Source organism: Lactuca serriola, chromosome 2 (assembly GCF_051521515.1).
Source record: "Lactuca serriola cultivar US96UC23 chromosome 2, Lser_US96UC23_V15, whole genome shotgun sequence".
NCBI classification, from domain to species: domain Eukaryota; kingdom Viridiplantae; phylum Streptophyta; class Magnoliopsida; order Asterales; family Asteraceae; genus Lactuca; species Lactuca serriola.
This window is the reverse complement of record NC_136409.1, coordinates 188,089,910-188,106,220: the sequence shown is the minus strand read 5'-3', so window position 1 is coordinate 188,106,220 and position 16,311 is coordinate 188,089,910. Positions and strand designations below refer to the sequence as shown.

The 16,311-nt window shown below is 34.1% G+C and overlaps 1 protein-coding gene across 1 annotated transcript; it reads left to right on the top strand.

Moving 5' to 3' along the window:
* Window positions 1–402: 402 nt before the first annotated feature.
* Window positions 403–9,476, top strand: LOC145087799 (serine carboxypeptidase-like 2). The gene is made up of 14 exons (XM_079025869.1): window positions 403–618; window positions 698–843; window positions 1,578–1,654; window positions 2,406–2,528; window positions 6,993–7,095; window positions 7,192–7,229; window positions 7,302–7,400; window positions 7,487–7,579; window positions 7,669–7,794; window positions 7,866–7,937; window positions 8,468–8,586; window positions 8,658–8,771; window positions 9,065–9,110; window positions 9,193–9,476. The coding sequence occupies exons 1-14, from the start codon at window positions 491–493 to the stop codon at window positions 9,274–9,276; spliced, it is 1,368 nt and encodes a 455-aa protein (XP_078881995.1). The 5' UTR covers window positions 403–490; the 3' UTR covers window positions 9,277–9,476.
* Window positions 9,477–16,311: the final 6,835 nt, after the last annotated feature.

Here is a 16,311-nt window from a genome sequence, read left to right as displayed (position 1 = left end):
CAATTAGTCATAGACTTCAATATGTTCCATCTTTTGGTTTTTCATTAGGAGTATCAAATGAAAATTAATTTGATTGGTTGGCTTTAGAAACCCTATTTCTTCTATGTAATTTTTCTTGTTATCTAGCATCTTCTTAGGTTTTTGATAAAATCATGTTCTTACAATAATACAACATGTTATACGATGTTCAAATGGGCCGGGGGAATGAAAGGAGGTCTGGGTTAAAAGAAAATGTCTACTTTGACTTTTAAATATATGATGTCGTTCTCATTATAAAATTGTCACGCAATTTTATCTTAACGTGTTGTTATTGAATTTGGCTATTGATTTGTGAAAAAGCATAAAAGGACAAATATATAAAATAAGATAATGTTACTATTTAATATTACGTAATGCCATCACCCAACTGATTCTTCCTATCAAATTTGAGAGTGCTAAATTGCTTGGAGTTACCTAACATTTTTTTGGTTGAAGGGAAGGAAATTAAATCATGCCCAATATCATGTATCGTTTTTTCATCATCTCCCTTTGTTTGTGTGTTGCAAACTCAACATCAACAGGAAGAATAAAGTATCTTCCAGGGTTTCAAGGACCTCTTCCTTTTTATTTGGAAACCGGGTATCCATGTATTCATTATATTTTTAGACTTTGCATCTTAGTTATCATGTTTTTTGTTCAACATATCCATAATGTGTAGCTATGTTGGCGTGGATGTGAATGAGGATGTTCAATTGTTTTATTACTTCATTCATTCTGAGTCAAATCCCAAAGACGATCCTCTCATGCTCTGGCTTACTGGTGGTCCGGGTTGTTCCTCCATTTCTGGCCTCCTCTTTGAAATCGGTATTTATATTTACTTTTTCTTGGATGCTTGTGATTAAAAGGATGGATTGCCGTTATATAAAGAACGTCATGTTAAGGTTAATAATGAATTTTTTTCGTTAATCATGGATTGTTGATGATAATTGATAAATAATATAAAAATAATCAAAGCTAATGATTGGCACATTTAGAGAGAGGGAGAGGAGAGAAGATCTCTGAGTTTTGATTATTGAATCAAGTTTAAGTTACATACAATCTCAACAACAGAAAACTAATAAAACTAACTCGACTAACTTCTAACAAACTTGCATGTGTTTCAACTTTCAACTATCACTCATACACTAACATAGCCTTATCGATCGGCCGGCCCGATTTAGCAAAACCTTCACGTTTTGTGGTGGGATCCCAAGTATACAATAAACGTTTATTTGCAATATATCACCCTTTTTCATTTCTATCATGTATAATCCAACGAATTGTTATACGTTTTTGTAAAATTAAAAAAACATGTCACTTTGATTCAATAACTTTAAACGTGCACCCTAAATTTTAATATACATATATATATATATATATATATATATATATATATATATATATATATATATATATATATATATATATATATATATATATATATATATATATATATATATATATATATATATTAACATTAACACACTTTTAGCACATATATAATAATTTAGACATGTATTTTTAACATTTGGTTTTTTGATCCGAATGGAATAAAATAGGTCCAATTGAATTTGAGGCCGTGGCTTATAACGGAAGCTTGCCGAGTTTGATTTTGAGATCTCGTTCATGGACCAAGGTCTCTCTCTCTCTCTCTCTCTCTCTCTCTCTCTCTCTCTCTCTCTCTCTATATATATATATATATATATATATATATATATATATATATATATATATATATATATATATATATATATATATATATATATATAGAAAAGATGGGTTTATACGTTTAAAAGAATTGGGTTTTACCATTTTGGAGCTTAATGCCCGGTTCTTATCCAAACTAGAGACGGAAAGAAGATTGTGGATGTTTCATGTTTGTTATGTTCAATGATGCATTAGGTTTGCTATATGGAAAGTCAAAAATGGACAATGAACGAATGAGATATTAACCATCACCGTATGATGGTTGAATAGACGTGTAAAGAAGTTAGAATGGCTAGTTCAGTCATTCGGCATTGATCAAAAAATGAAAAGAATGTGCCGAATTTATGTGTGAGTTCGCACACATAAAAGCTTAGACAAGTTTTAGTTGAAATTTCGTTCTTTTCATTTTTCGTAACCAACAAATTGATGGCATTTTCCATTATGATTTTTTTAAAACATTATTTTGTTTAATGTTTATGGATTGGTTACAGGTTTTCTATATAAATACAATATTTTTTTGGACAATTAAACGTTTTATTATATCACGTTTTGGATATATACTTTGCCTCATTTTTGTCTATGTTTTTTGCTTATCTTTTTATCTTATATATTTGACTCGTTATAAGTAACATGTAACATGTAATTCAAGTTGATTCTAATAAAACTTTGTTATGATACAGATGACAAACATAATCTTCTTAGATATTCCCGTTGGTACTGGGTTCTCTTATGCTAGAACGGCACATGCTTCTTGTTCTAATAACATCCTATATTCTGAGCATGCCTACGAATTTATAAGAAAGGTATATTCTTAAGAGTTAGTAACACATTTTATAATTTTAAAATGTACTTTACGAAAATAATATTTCTCTCATTTTAGTTCTAGCTCCAACATACATATAAGAGTGCATAGTTAGATAGTCTTTTTCGAAAAATTAGATTGTATAATAAAATTTCAACTTCACGTTTTTACAATAATTTTATATCCTTATTTTTATTATTATAAAATGGTTTAAAATTATCTAATTTACTTGTTTATAATTTTTATAAATGTTAAAGTATCCAACAACTAAGGTTGTTAAATCCATACATGTAAAACACTCTTTAAAAATCTAATCAAACAATAATGGTCTTTACAATATCATAAAGGATCAAGTAAGCTTTTAAGTGTAAAAAACTATATGATAAAATTTCATAAATGGTCTTAATGTTTTTTAATTTTCTCTTAAAATAGCCTAGATGAAACTTTTTTTTGTATGGATGGTCCTACGTAACAAACATTGCACACAAATGGTCCTTATGATTCTTTCTCTCTCTCTCTCTCTCTCTCTCTATATATATATATATATATATATATATATATATATATATATATATGTGGATTTAAGGTGTAGTTTAGGAGTAAGTTATATATATATATATATATATATATATATATATATATATATATAACTTACTCCTAAACTACACCTTAAATCCACATATATCCACAACCTCAACCTCAAGGAGGGAGGGCAACACCGGATACCGCTGGGCTAGAAGCCCTTTGGTGTGTGTGTGTGTGTGTATATATATATATATATATATATATATATATATATATATATATATATATATAGGGAAGAGTTATATGGAAAATGAATCATTAGGGCAACACATATTTGAACCAATGAAAACATGACAACACATCACTTCTACAATAACTTCCACAATACATTACTTGTGAAGAAAGAAATGGACACGTGTCATTTGATTATTGGTTCCGGTAGATGTTGCCCTAGTTATTTGTTTTCCATAGAACTCATTCATATATATATATATATATATATATATATATATATATATATATATATATATATATATATATATATATATCCTCTCTTTCTCTCTCTTTTTCTCTCCACCTCTCAGCTTCTCATCTTTCCATCTCTCTTCAAAACACATACAAACACATAGTCTCTCTTAAGAACACCCTCACACACTCTCAAGAACATACATATCCATCTTTGACTGTCGCCACCTTCAACCATCTCCATCTTCACCCATATTTCTTCTACCATTTCCATCTCCGCCAGAAATAGTTCCAAATCTCGTCTCCCCTCTCTCATTTGAAATCAATTTAGAAACTCAAATTCCCCTTTCATTTGAAATCAATTCAAAATGTCTACCCCTCACCCTCCTTTGAAATTGATTCAGGCTTGTTAATCAAAAAAATGAAGAATATCGGTTCGAGATTGCAGGTGTGGTTTTAGAGAAGACAAAAATTGTGCAAATCCCCGATTTCGATTGTCAGATTTCAAAGCAAACACTGCCATCGTGTTCTCTTTGATGTCTCCTACAAATCCCACCTAAACCCATCTCTGATCGATCTTCGGAGCAAGGTATGCCAACATTGACTTCATGGCATTTTTGTGGCCACCTCCGGGTGCCATTCCACAAACAAAACCACCACCCGGCCCTCTTTGTTTATGTCTCTGTCCTTCCCTTTTACTTCATACAAAGGATCATAATCGAACGATATGAAGGAGTTATTGGTACAGTTTTGGCGTCAGCGGGTTTCCAAGAAATAATAGTTGATTCATTTGTTGGATATAGAGGCATTGATGTGTGTGTGTGTTTAATCAGAATTTGTCATCTTCTATACAAACATGTTCTTGTAAATGGGAAAAGGGATCTCGATTTTCTAGAGTGTGTGTATGTGTGTGTGTCTTGGTTTTTTGGGTCTCAATTTTTTGCAAGGATTTGTGGTGGTGGTTAATGGTGATGGTTGTAGGTAATGGTGATTGTTTTGGTGGCAAGTGGTGTGGTGGTAGGGGATTTGAAAAGTAATTATAATAGGTGGCAGTAAGTGGTGGTGGGCAGCAGACACTGGATGGTGGGCGATGGCAATAGGTGGTGTGATGGTGCATGGTGGCAGTAGGTGTATGCTCTTGTATGCTCTTGTATGTGTGTGTATCTTTTTTGAGTATATTTGTTTTTTATATAAAGAATTAAAAAAATAAAAAATGTATTTTCATCGTTTTATAAACACATAACATAATTTGTTAACAGAGTTAGTCATAAGGACCATTTGTGTGCAAGGTTTGTTCTGTAGAGACCATTCATGCAAAAAAATGTTTCATAATGACTATTTTAGGAAAAAATTGAAAAGTACTATGATCATTTGTGAAAATTTATCAACCTATTTTATGAACTTATTTTGTGCAAAGCTTTTTTATATGGTTTGCAAATGGTCTAATTTTAGGTTTGAAAGAAATGCTCGATTTTATCATTTTACGTATTTCTGGTTCATTAAAATATGAGAGGGTGGTGTTCACTTAGGTGATAAGAGCCCCCCACCCCCCCCCCACCCCCACACACACACAAAAATGCTCGATTTTATCATTTTACGTATTTCTGGTTCATTAAAATATGAGAGGGTGGTGTTCACTTAGGTGATAAGAGCCCCCCCCCCCCCCCACACACACACACACACCTTTTGGTTTTATTCTGCCACCTTATTTCCCCTTGCTCTTCAAAACCAAAGAAACTGTCGCACTTCACTTCACTTCCCTTCACTTTAGGTTTGAGTTGATGGTGGTTTTCCTATGTTGATTTTTAACCACCACAACACCTACCATAGACGACTCCAAAAACAATTTGAAGCCCACAATTGAAAAGTTGTTTTTAGGTCTTTTTGATTCACCTGGACGAAGAACAGTTCTAAGAATTTAAAACGAATCATGAGATGTGTGTAGAGGTACTAGTGATAATGCTTTACTTTTCATGGTGTTGGGAGTTACACATTTCATGTCATAGCCTTGAGTTAGGTGACAATGGTGGTGACGGTTGTTCATAGGAGCACTAGGGGTGGACAGGGGTCTCTTTTGAAAAGACAAATACATTAAAATAAATTACTAAACGGTAAAATGGTAGTTTAAGAAAGATAAACAAGCCAAACCTTAGAGTTAACCTTTTCTTTTAAACAGAAAATATACTAAACTACTCCTAAATTATTTCACATATGTCCACTGCGGGACTTGAACCTTCGACCTCAAATAGGAAGGATAACATAAGATATCACTGGGCTAGAAGCCCTTTGGTCCTTAGAGTTAACAACTTAATAACTATCCTTTGAAAGAAAAACTCACATGATGCAAGAAAAAAGGTTAGACTGAAATTGTTTAATCTAGCACCACACCAAGAAATCATGAACCTTTGTGTAATTTACTCTTTTATTTAGCAAATGAATTTGGTCTTTAATTTAATAATAATTTACAGGTAATAATAATAATAATAATAATAATAATAATACCACTTCAGCGAAAGTGATTACTTAGGTCATCCGTTATATCCATCACTAACAACTATAGTGGTGGGTGTCACATCACCACCACACTCCCTACCACTAACCATGGGATACCTACCACTAAACACACCACTCCACCTCATTTTTTTGTTTAAATTTAATTCAAAAATACATTAAAAAAACATATAATTTTTATTAAATACTAATTATACAAATAAGTGATTTAATAACAATAATAAGAATAATAATTTAAAACAAATTACTTAATTAATTAGGTAATATAAATCCAATGTTTAATTTGTCATTTTAGAAACTATATATGTTAAAGGATTTCTAGTCAAGAGAATTTTCTGTCAATAAACTGCATCTCAGGGTTCAAAGTTGGCAAGAATTAGAAATTGTGTCTTCTTACCCATAGAAAAAAAAAACTCCAGCTCCCTCTTTTTTTCAGTTTCCCTCCTTCAAGTGAGCAATCCAATCTTATTGGTCGTTTTGATTCATGATGTCCACCATTGAAGACCACGAGCACGGAGGACCACGATGGTTCGAGCTAATGTGCACAAACCACAGTCGTGGCTAGCTAGACCATGAGACCCACCGTGGTCCGTATAAAGGTTGGTCTCATTTCACAAACATTAAAACATCTTTGTCTATGTTTACCAACTTAATCTAATTAATGTGCATGCTATTACACACCAAACAACATATTCCAAATTCCAAAATGGTGTTGTCGCATGCTCATATCCCACAACTTGGAGCTTGGGAATGCTTGCTATTCGAAGAAAAAAAAATACTAAATGACTATTTATGTTTACGAGAAACATAACCTGGATATAATTACTTATTTATCATTATGTTTATATCATTTTATTGTTATTTTATTTAATGCGAACAAACATAACCTAAACATGTTAAGTACTACATATTGAATTCAAATGTCTTGCAAGTTTTTTTTACTATACTCGAATGCATTATGCAGTGGCTCGAAAGTCATATGGAGTTCATTTCCAACCCGTTTTACATTGGAGGCGACTCGTTCTCTGGAAACCCAATCCCCATAATCACACAAATAATATCAAATGGTACATGTTGTTGGTATATTAACAAGTGTTCGTGAAATAGTTGCATCATAAATCTTGTGCAACTGAATTTACCATAAAGTATGTGGCAATGTGTAGGAAACGAAATTGGCATTAAGCCTTACATTAATATAAAGGTATCAAGTTTTGTCTTATGAAAAAAATGCAATATTTGAATACAAAACGGTTAAGTTAACCTTGTGTGACAGGGATACGTACTCGGGAACCCTTTGACATTCCCAGAAGAAGACAATTATAAAATACGATTTGCAAATGGTATGGGGCTTATTTCCGATGAACTCTATAAGGTTTGTTCTACACAAATGGTAATCATCTCCTAAATTTTGTTACTTGTTTTATTATCTAATGCTCTTAATTTTCAATATCTTTATAGTCACTATTCCACAGTTGTCAAGGCGAGTATCGATCGGACTACATAAACCCAGACAATGTAGAATGTCTGCAAAATCTTGCGTTATACGAGAAAGTGTGTTACTTATTTCACATCCACTTTCTTTAATCATAATTTGCTCATATTTACACCATAATGAAAGCCAAAATATATAACTTTTGTAGTGTATAGACGGGATCCAACAACCCCAAGTATTAGAACCATATTGTGGTGATACTGAATCGCCAATCAAATTACCTAGACAAATGTTGTCTAAAGAGCGACGTTTACTTTCTGCATTTTATTGTCGGGTAAGTTTGTATTATAAATCTTGCAACACGACGCTTAAGGGGATTTACTGTTTTTTTGAGTATTGTTGTAGTTTGATGAAACACGTCTAGCTTATTACTGGGCAAATGATGTTGGCGTTAGAGAAGCATTGCGAATCAGAAAGGTATTCGTGCAAATTTCTAGAAAATAAAATTTTAAGTTGTGTTTGTTTACTTAATAGATACTTGATTTGATCCGGTTAGCTATAAATAGATATATTTTGACTTAATTATGAAACAATCGTTGAATAAAGAATACCAGGATGGGGGAGAACTTCCTTTAAATCCCGCTTTTATCAATTTTTTCTCATCTTTTTACTTATGTTTATCCAAAGTACCTTCATTTTATAAAATCATATTCATCCAAACAACAACTTTTTTAAAGACTCATATTGTAATCCTAAACTACACCAATATCTCCAACGTGACTTGAACAACTCATAATCTAATATTATCTACAACAATCTAATCCTATACCTATTTTGACAGTAACTATTTTGACAGTGCATCAACATTAGTGAGTTGAAAAACATTATTTTTCTATACTCTTTTAGGAATATAAAATTGATAGAGTAAGATTATCATATGTAACTTTATAGTGAAATTAATAATTTAAAATTACGGTGTTACTAAACATATGCTACGAAAAATGAAGGAGAGCATTGGAACTTGGATAAGATGCAATTATGATTTAAATTTCACAACGATAGTAGATGATGTCAGACCTTATCATCTCAACCTCAGCAACAAGGATTATCGATCACTTGTATACAGGTAGTCTTTATTTTATAACACACATTGACGTTTGATCTCCTAATTAATTACATTTCAATAATTTGGCATAGTGGTGACCACGATATGGTTATTCCTCACCAATCGACTCAAGCATGGATAAAAGACCTTGGTTACATTGTTATTGATCAATGGCGATCATGGAAGGCTCATGGTCAAATCGCAGGGTAACTTACAATTGTCGTTATTTTCCATTGCACAACTTATCCTTATGTGATATCAAGGCTATATTTTGCGTGCATAAATTAGTTTATAAGTTAACTTATTTTTTGAGCTTATTGTAACATAATGTTCGATAAGACCATAAAAACAACTTATCTTAGTTTGAAAACTAGCTTTTTGATAGGTTATTGAAATAACTTATTGATAAGTTGTTGATAAGCTAAAAGATAACTTTTCAACTAGTACTCAAACCGAGTCCAAATGTATCGAAGTTAAGTGGATTATCGTATTTGGGCAGGTACACAGAGACTTATTCCAATAGAATGACATATGCCACTGTAAAGGCAAGTAATTGGAGTGTTACATAATTGTCTCGGGTTTTAATAAGTGTTGATGTTAACTGAACATAATATTTTGTCATTACAGGGTGGGGGGCACACAGCCCCCGAGTATAAGCCCGAAGAGTGTTTTGTGATGTTCAAGAGGTGGATACATGGTCAACCATTGTAATCCATAAATGCACATTAATAAACATACGGTTTGGAAGATATATGGTCTACAAATCTTGTATTGTCTATTCATTCAACAAATACCAAAAATAAATAAAAAAAATGCAATTATATTGTATAAATGAGATGTCTACCACGATACCATGCATAATTTGAAAGAGGCTAACTCAATTTATAAGTGTTTGGATGTGTGTTTTCAAAAACTTTGTGTGTTCTCAAACTGGAATATTAATTAAGATGATTAGTTGTAATAAAAAAAATAATGTAAATAATGTTTCAATTTTCTTCCACACTGTAAAGTGTAATAAATAAATAAAGATAATGTGAATGATAATAGGATATAAGATATATTTTTTTACTGATGATTAGACATAGAACCAATTGAAAAATTATAGACAAAACTGCAAATTTGGTCCTCGTGGTTTGCAAAAAATTGTGGATACAGTCCAAAAAGTCTCCGACTTGCATGGTTGGTCCAAAATCAAGAATTTTACGTGGTTTTGGTCCCAAAATTAAGATGTTCCCATGGTTTTGGTCCCTGGAAAACCTGAATGGACGTTTTTTCCCTTTTAATTTCTTTTTTTCATTATTTTTACAATTTTTAATGTTTTATAATTACAAAATAAAAGGAAATATACAAATACAAAAAATACACACCCCACCCCCACTCCATCGTATCATCTCTCTCTCTCTCTCTATCTATCTATCTATCTATCTATCTATCTCTCTTCTTCTTCTTCTTCTTCTTTAAAACCTATAAAAAACAGAAACCCACTTGAAGATTGAGTGTAAGCTTCATTGCAACCCACCATTCCTCCATCCCTATTTCTTCATTGGAAAACCCAAACAAAAACAACCCCACCAAGGACTTCCACCTCCAACCTACAACCTGATCAAAAACACCCACACACATTAAAAATCAATCTATCAAAAAACCAACAAAAGCTTACTTTAAAAGCTTTAATTTGTCTCTAGTACAACCAAATCGCCGATGATGGTCGTGTTATGGCTCTCCAACGTACATATTTGGTGTCTGAATAATAGTGGTGGTGGTGAATAATGATGGTGGTGGTGTGGCTCTCCGACGACCAAATTCTTTACCTTTGATGAACGATGGTGATGGTGATGGTGGGTTTGATTTTCTTAGTTCTTCCTGATTTTAATCTTGATTTCACAACTGCGTCAAGAACAAATCAAGAGGTGCACTCGATTCTCGAAATCCCATACTTCACTCATACGAAATATGTCCTTATAAAAATCGGAACCCTAACCCACCCTATCACTCCACTTACAACCCAGACTGGATTAACTCCAAATCAAACAATGGATTTGTCTGATTCACTAGAAAGCACATCTAGCCATCACAAAGAGAATTGAACAAAGAGAAATCATAGGGCGTATCACACCAAATCGAGCAACAATTAGGATTAACTCCAAAATCGTAATAGGTTCGAATCAGGGGGCAACAGAGCAGTTCGATTTTGCTACATCTGATTTTCGATTTGCTGGGTTTTCACAAAATCGCAATAGGCTCCAAAATCTTAACAACCGATCACTTCATCTTCCATGGGTTAAAGTTGTTAACAGTTAGAAGGGTTTTCTCAAAAGCTTTATGTTTTGGGTTTTTGATTTGCTTTGTCTGCATTCAAATTTTTGGGTTTCTAGAAAATCTGGTTTATCAAGAAGAAGGGGAAGGGGGGGGGGGGGGGGGGTAGAGATATGGAGGGGTTTTTTTTTCTTAATTCTAGAAATATAGAAATAAATATTATAAAATATAAAAAAGAAATTAAAAGGGTATGATAGTCTTTTCACATTTGTAAGGGACCAAATCTACAAGAAAATTTTCATTTTGGACTAATGGTGCAAGTTGAAATCTTTTTGGACCCCATCCACAATTTTTGACAAACCACAAGGACCAAATTTGCAGTTTTGTCAAAATTATATATGAGAGAGACTCAAAAAGCCTATAAAAACCTATTAAAACCTTTGATTCAATGTCCTGATTAGACCGGAGGGTGTGGGAGGGAAGCTTCCCTCACTTTTGGTGGGTCATACCCCTCTTTCCATCACTTTCCTTTCCCTCACCTAAAAGCCAAGGAATGGGTGGGAAGCCCTTCCTTCACTTTCTTTTAATATATTTCATACATATATTATACTCATTTTATAGGGAGTTAAAAACCATGAATTTTGATATATTTTTTATATTTTTATAGTAGGTATATAATTTTATAAATATTAAAAAAGAGTAAAAAAAATACTGGCCAATAGTGTGAGGAGAGAGAGTGCGGCACCCCCTCCCCCCCCCCCCCCCCACCTCTTTTCCAGCGGTTCTTTCCCTCACCCACGAAGTGGTGTGCAGGAGTGAGGGAAGTTTCCCTCACCCATTTCCTGCACCTACTTCGTCTAGCCTTATAGTTCATGTGATCATGTTACTCGTAATCTAGTATGTATACTTATACTTCTAAAACATAAAAAAAATACATATTATACTTTTAAAAAACATATTTATGCTTCTAGAAATATATTTATGCGTCCAAAAAAACGTCTTTTTTATGTTTTAAACCATATTAATAAACCAAAAAAAACATATATAAAAATAGCATTTAAAACCATGAATACGATGTTTATTTAAACATTTTTTCGCATATAAATACAATTCTCGGCATGTATATAAGTTTAAGGTTTTCTTGTGAATTTTATTTAATGGCAACCTTAAATCTATGATGGGAAGTCAAAAGGATAAAAGTATAAAAAAAAATCTTAAAAAAGTTGCGATTATAATGCACTTAGAAATGATTTTAGTATAAAACCGTATTTTTTTAGAAAAAATATGAGACATATCATGTTATATCTTTTTTTTTCTTTTTTTTTTCCTTTCTTTTCTTTATTGGTATGGGCACTCAAGAGCTTATAAACAAAGGCATGATCTCTCTCGATACCACCACATTTCATTAATGTGAGAAACTTTATATAAGTGGTATCAATTTTTATTTAAGAAAAATATGATTAACCGAATTTGTTCAAATGGATAGAGGACAACTAAATAGTATTACCATAACATTTGGGGTTATAGATTTTAGGTTATGGGATTGTAACAACGTAACTCTTCAAAACAATTTTTCATTTTCAAAACATTCATTTACTCACAAAATAACATCAAACATGTTGTATCAAATGTATTTATCACAAAAACATCTCCCCAGAATCCAAAACATAAACTCCTCAAGTGTGTACGAATCATGTCGGCGCCTTCCCGCGCTCATCACTGGTACCTGAAACACATCACACAACAACTGTAAGCATAAATGCTTAGTGAGTTCCCCAAAATACCACATACAACACATACGCCACTCGAGGCTATAATACGACCCTCCGGTCGATGTGTCTCAGCGGGACCCTCCAGTCCCGTAGCTCGTTGGACCCTCTGGTCCGGTCATAGCTCGTTGGGCCCCCCGGCCCGGTCTGTATCGTTGGACCCTTTGGTCCGGTCTATAACATCATACAACATACACATAACACATAGCACATAAGACCCTCTGGTCCACACAAATATACCACTCTAGGTAACGTATAGTGAGAAGACTCACCTCGCGGTCTCGATAAGTATCTGTCTCGGAAGAAATGTGATCTAGCCTCCGCCTAATCACACAAAGTAAATACTCTCATCGGCTATACACTTTCGCAGCTGCGACACGTGGAAAGTGTCATGAATCTGACCCAACTCTGCTGGCAACTCTAAACGATAGGCTACCCTGCCTACCCTCGCGATCACCCTAAAAGGACCAATATATCGGGGACCCAACTTGCCCCTCTTCCTGAATCGGATCACTCCTTTCCAAGGAGAGACCTTCAGGAGCACGAAGTCGCCGACCTATAACTCGAGCTCGGACCGGCGTCTGTCCGCATAACTCTTCTGACGACTCTGAGCGGTCAACAACCTCTGTCAGACCTGCTGGATCTGCTCTGTCGTCTGAAGCACGATCTTGGTACTACCCATCACATGACGCCCTACCTCTCCCCAACAAATAGGGGTCCGACACCTCCTCTCATACAATAGCTCAAAGGGCGGCATGCCAATGCTCGAATGATGGTTGTTGTTATAAGAAAACTCCGCCAAGGGCAAATACGTGTCCCAACTCCCTCCGAAATCCAATACACATGCCCGAAGCATATCCTCGAGCGTCTGAATCATCCGCTCACTCTGCCCGTCCGTCTGTGGGTGGTATGCAGTACTGAAATGCAGCCTCATACCCAACTCCTCGTGAAAATTCTTCCAGAATCTGGACGTGAAACGTACATCTCGATTTGAGACAATCGAGATCGGAACTCCATGCCGCGATACCACCTCTCTCACGTACATCTCCGCCAACTTCTCCGCGGAAGAGCTCTCACTGATGGTTAGTGTTGGGTTTTGAGCATTCTAACACTCCTATGGTGTACATGCAACCCTATAAACCTTGGATCTATGTTTTCTCTATTATACATGCAAATAAGAACTTTCCAAGGCTTTAATCCTAACTAGCATATTATGATGTTCTTAATCTACAAAGTACTAGTTAGAAGACATACCTTTTGATGTAGCTTGATGTCTTCAAGCTTTAAGAGCTTAACCCCAATAGTGTGGAAGCCTCAAGTGGAATCACAAATCACCAAGACACCTTGGAAGACTTTAGAGAATATGAATACTTGGTTCTCTCTTAGTGAAATCGGCTAGCCCTCTTAGTGTATCACACTAGTGCCTATTTCACCAACCAAAGACATCTTTATATAGTATGGAGGATTAGGGTTAAACCCTAATACCCATGACCTTTCATTTCCTAGGATCCATGGGTTAAACACTCCATGGACTATCCATGAAAGCTTAGCCCAACCTAAATGAACTTGGCCCATTCCATATATATAAGAGTCCATATTTAATTAGTTCCTTTTGATCACTTAATTAATTATAAATTAATTCTTGATCAATACTAATTAAATAATATGATTCCATATTAATATATTAGAACTTATAATATATTAATATTAATCATAAACATACTATTCTCAAAAGATTATCCATATAAATTGTGTCGGTGAAGTGCAACCCAAATGGACCATGTCGGGTCGGGTCAAGTACATACCAAATATAGTTATGGACTTAGACATTAATCCAACAGTCTCCCACTTGGATAAGTCTAAAACTATTATTGCGTATGACTTCAAACCTAACTGGCAATCGTAGCTCTTAAAGCTGCTGTCAAACTCTGATCTTGTCAACGAACTTGTCCATTAGATAAGGGATCATATATTCCTCCATTCTAGATATCGTATGGACTGAGACATGGATTATAATCATTCTCTGTCCATTTGTTGTTTCCCGATTTTCGATTTATGACGACTGACTAATTGAACAAATCAAATCAGTCCTGGCCCGGCCGAGCACTTCCATTTGTCATCATCAAATCATCGAGGGGCCCACAGATATCGCTTTTATCCCGAAGGTAAAAGGAATGGATAAACCTCGACTCATATGGCTTGTTCTACTACTTGTTGAATCATACACAAAGTCACGTTTTATAGCACCGAGTTACCAAATGCGTTTTCGTGCAATCAATGTACAACCAACTCATAGTAACAACTCATATCTCTAGGTTTGAAGAATATAAGATATTATCGTCTCATGATCACTCGTGATAAAATCCATGAAGTGATTCCAATGAGCGCGGGTTGAATCCAATACTCAGAACTTATGAGCACTCATGAGTGTTGTAGTCCTTTGTCCAACACCTTAGACCTCTACAAGCCAACCCATGACAGTCTTAATTCATATCTACTTCCAACATATGACCGACTGTGGATGGTTTGAATAACTTAGTCATTCCGGAAGAATAACTTAGTTTATTCGGGAAGTCAAAACATGCAAAATGAAACACAATAATAATTAAATCCAGTATGGTATCAACCCTTTGAACATAAATAAAACACCTTTTATTTATCACCATATGATTACACATTATTCATTGTATACTGTTTCAGCTATCAACTTTATTCTTGAATTTAAAACAATAGTTGTCCCATGCTCCAAGCATGTACACTATGTTTTTCTAAACACTAGTCATGCCATACACCAAGTATGCATACCATGTTTGTCTATGATCTTTACTTTGTGAACTAGATCCATTGAACATAACTTCAATGATTGTCTTTTCACACTCCCAAATCCTTACTGCAAATGCAAGAATTTCAAATTCATGCCATTTACTGAAATCTGTTAGATTCTAAACTTATATGCATTGATCTTCTTGTAATTATTATGCACAAAATCAGAAAGACTTGAGAACAATCATTACAGAGTATTCCAAAGGAGATCAACTCCTTGGAAACATCCTTCTTGCATTAAGTTTCCTTAATCTTACACAGATTGAAAATTCTAACTTTGAAACATTTTCATAATCCATTTTGACTATCACTTCTGACCAAGAGTTTCCTCCTTACAGATTATGTCAATATGGTCCTTCCAGAATTATCACTACACTTCCAACTGTCCTTGAGCAACCAATCTTTGGTAAACGTTAGATTGTCCTCGACAATTGTTTAATCCTTTTAGTCATATCCAGTTCTAAACCTTTTCCCTTCTTAATGCCCCAGGCATTTGGAAAATTTTAGAAAGGATGAATATAGCACAAGTAATCGATCATATATCCGAAGCATATGGGAATCGATTCATGATGTCTCACATAAAGACTAAACCAGTCTTTTGCTATAATATGTCCATTTCAATTTGCCAAGTTCTCATAATTCAGATTATGAAAAGGGATGCCGTAATCATAATCGAATTTTAGAACGCAAATAATGGACCCATATACAGAATTTCCTTATGTTGAGCCATTCCAACATGAAATTCATATATATCCTTGACTAAATGATTAAAAACTCACAATCTAAGCTTATAGATTTGAGATGAAGTATAATTTCCTCTCCCTTAATTATAGCAAAACAACTCTTTCCCAATTGAAACTTTTTGTTTTCTATAATTAACATTGCTAACTTGCAATAC

Coding starts and splice junctions, on each gene's coding strand:
- LOC145087799 (XM_079025869.1), top strand. CDS start 491: ATGCCCAATATCATGTATCGTTTTTTCATCATCTCCCTTTGTTTGTGT. Junction 619..697: donor CCTTTTTATTTGGAAACCGG/GTATCCATGTAT, acceptor CATAATGTGTAG/CTATGTTGGCGTGGATGTGA. Junction 1,655..2,405: donor GATCTCGTTCATGGACCAAG/GTCTCTCTCTCT, acceptor GTTATGATACAG/ATGACAAACATAATCTTCTT.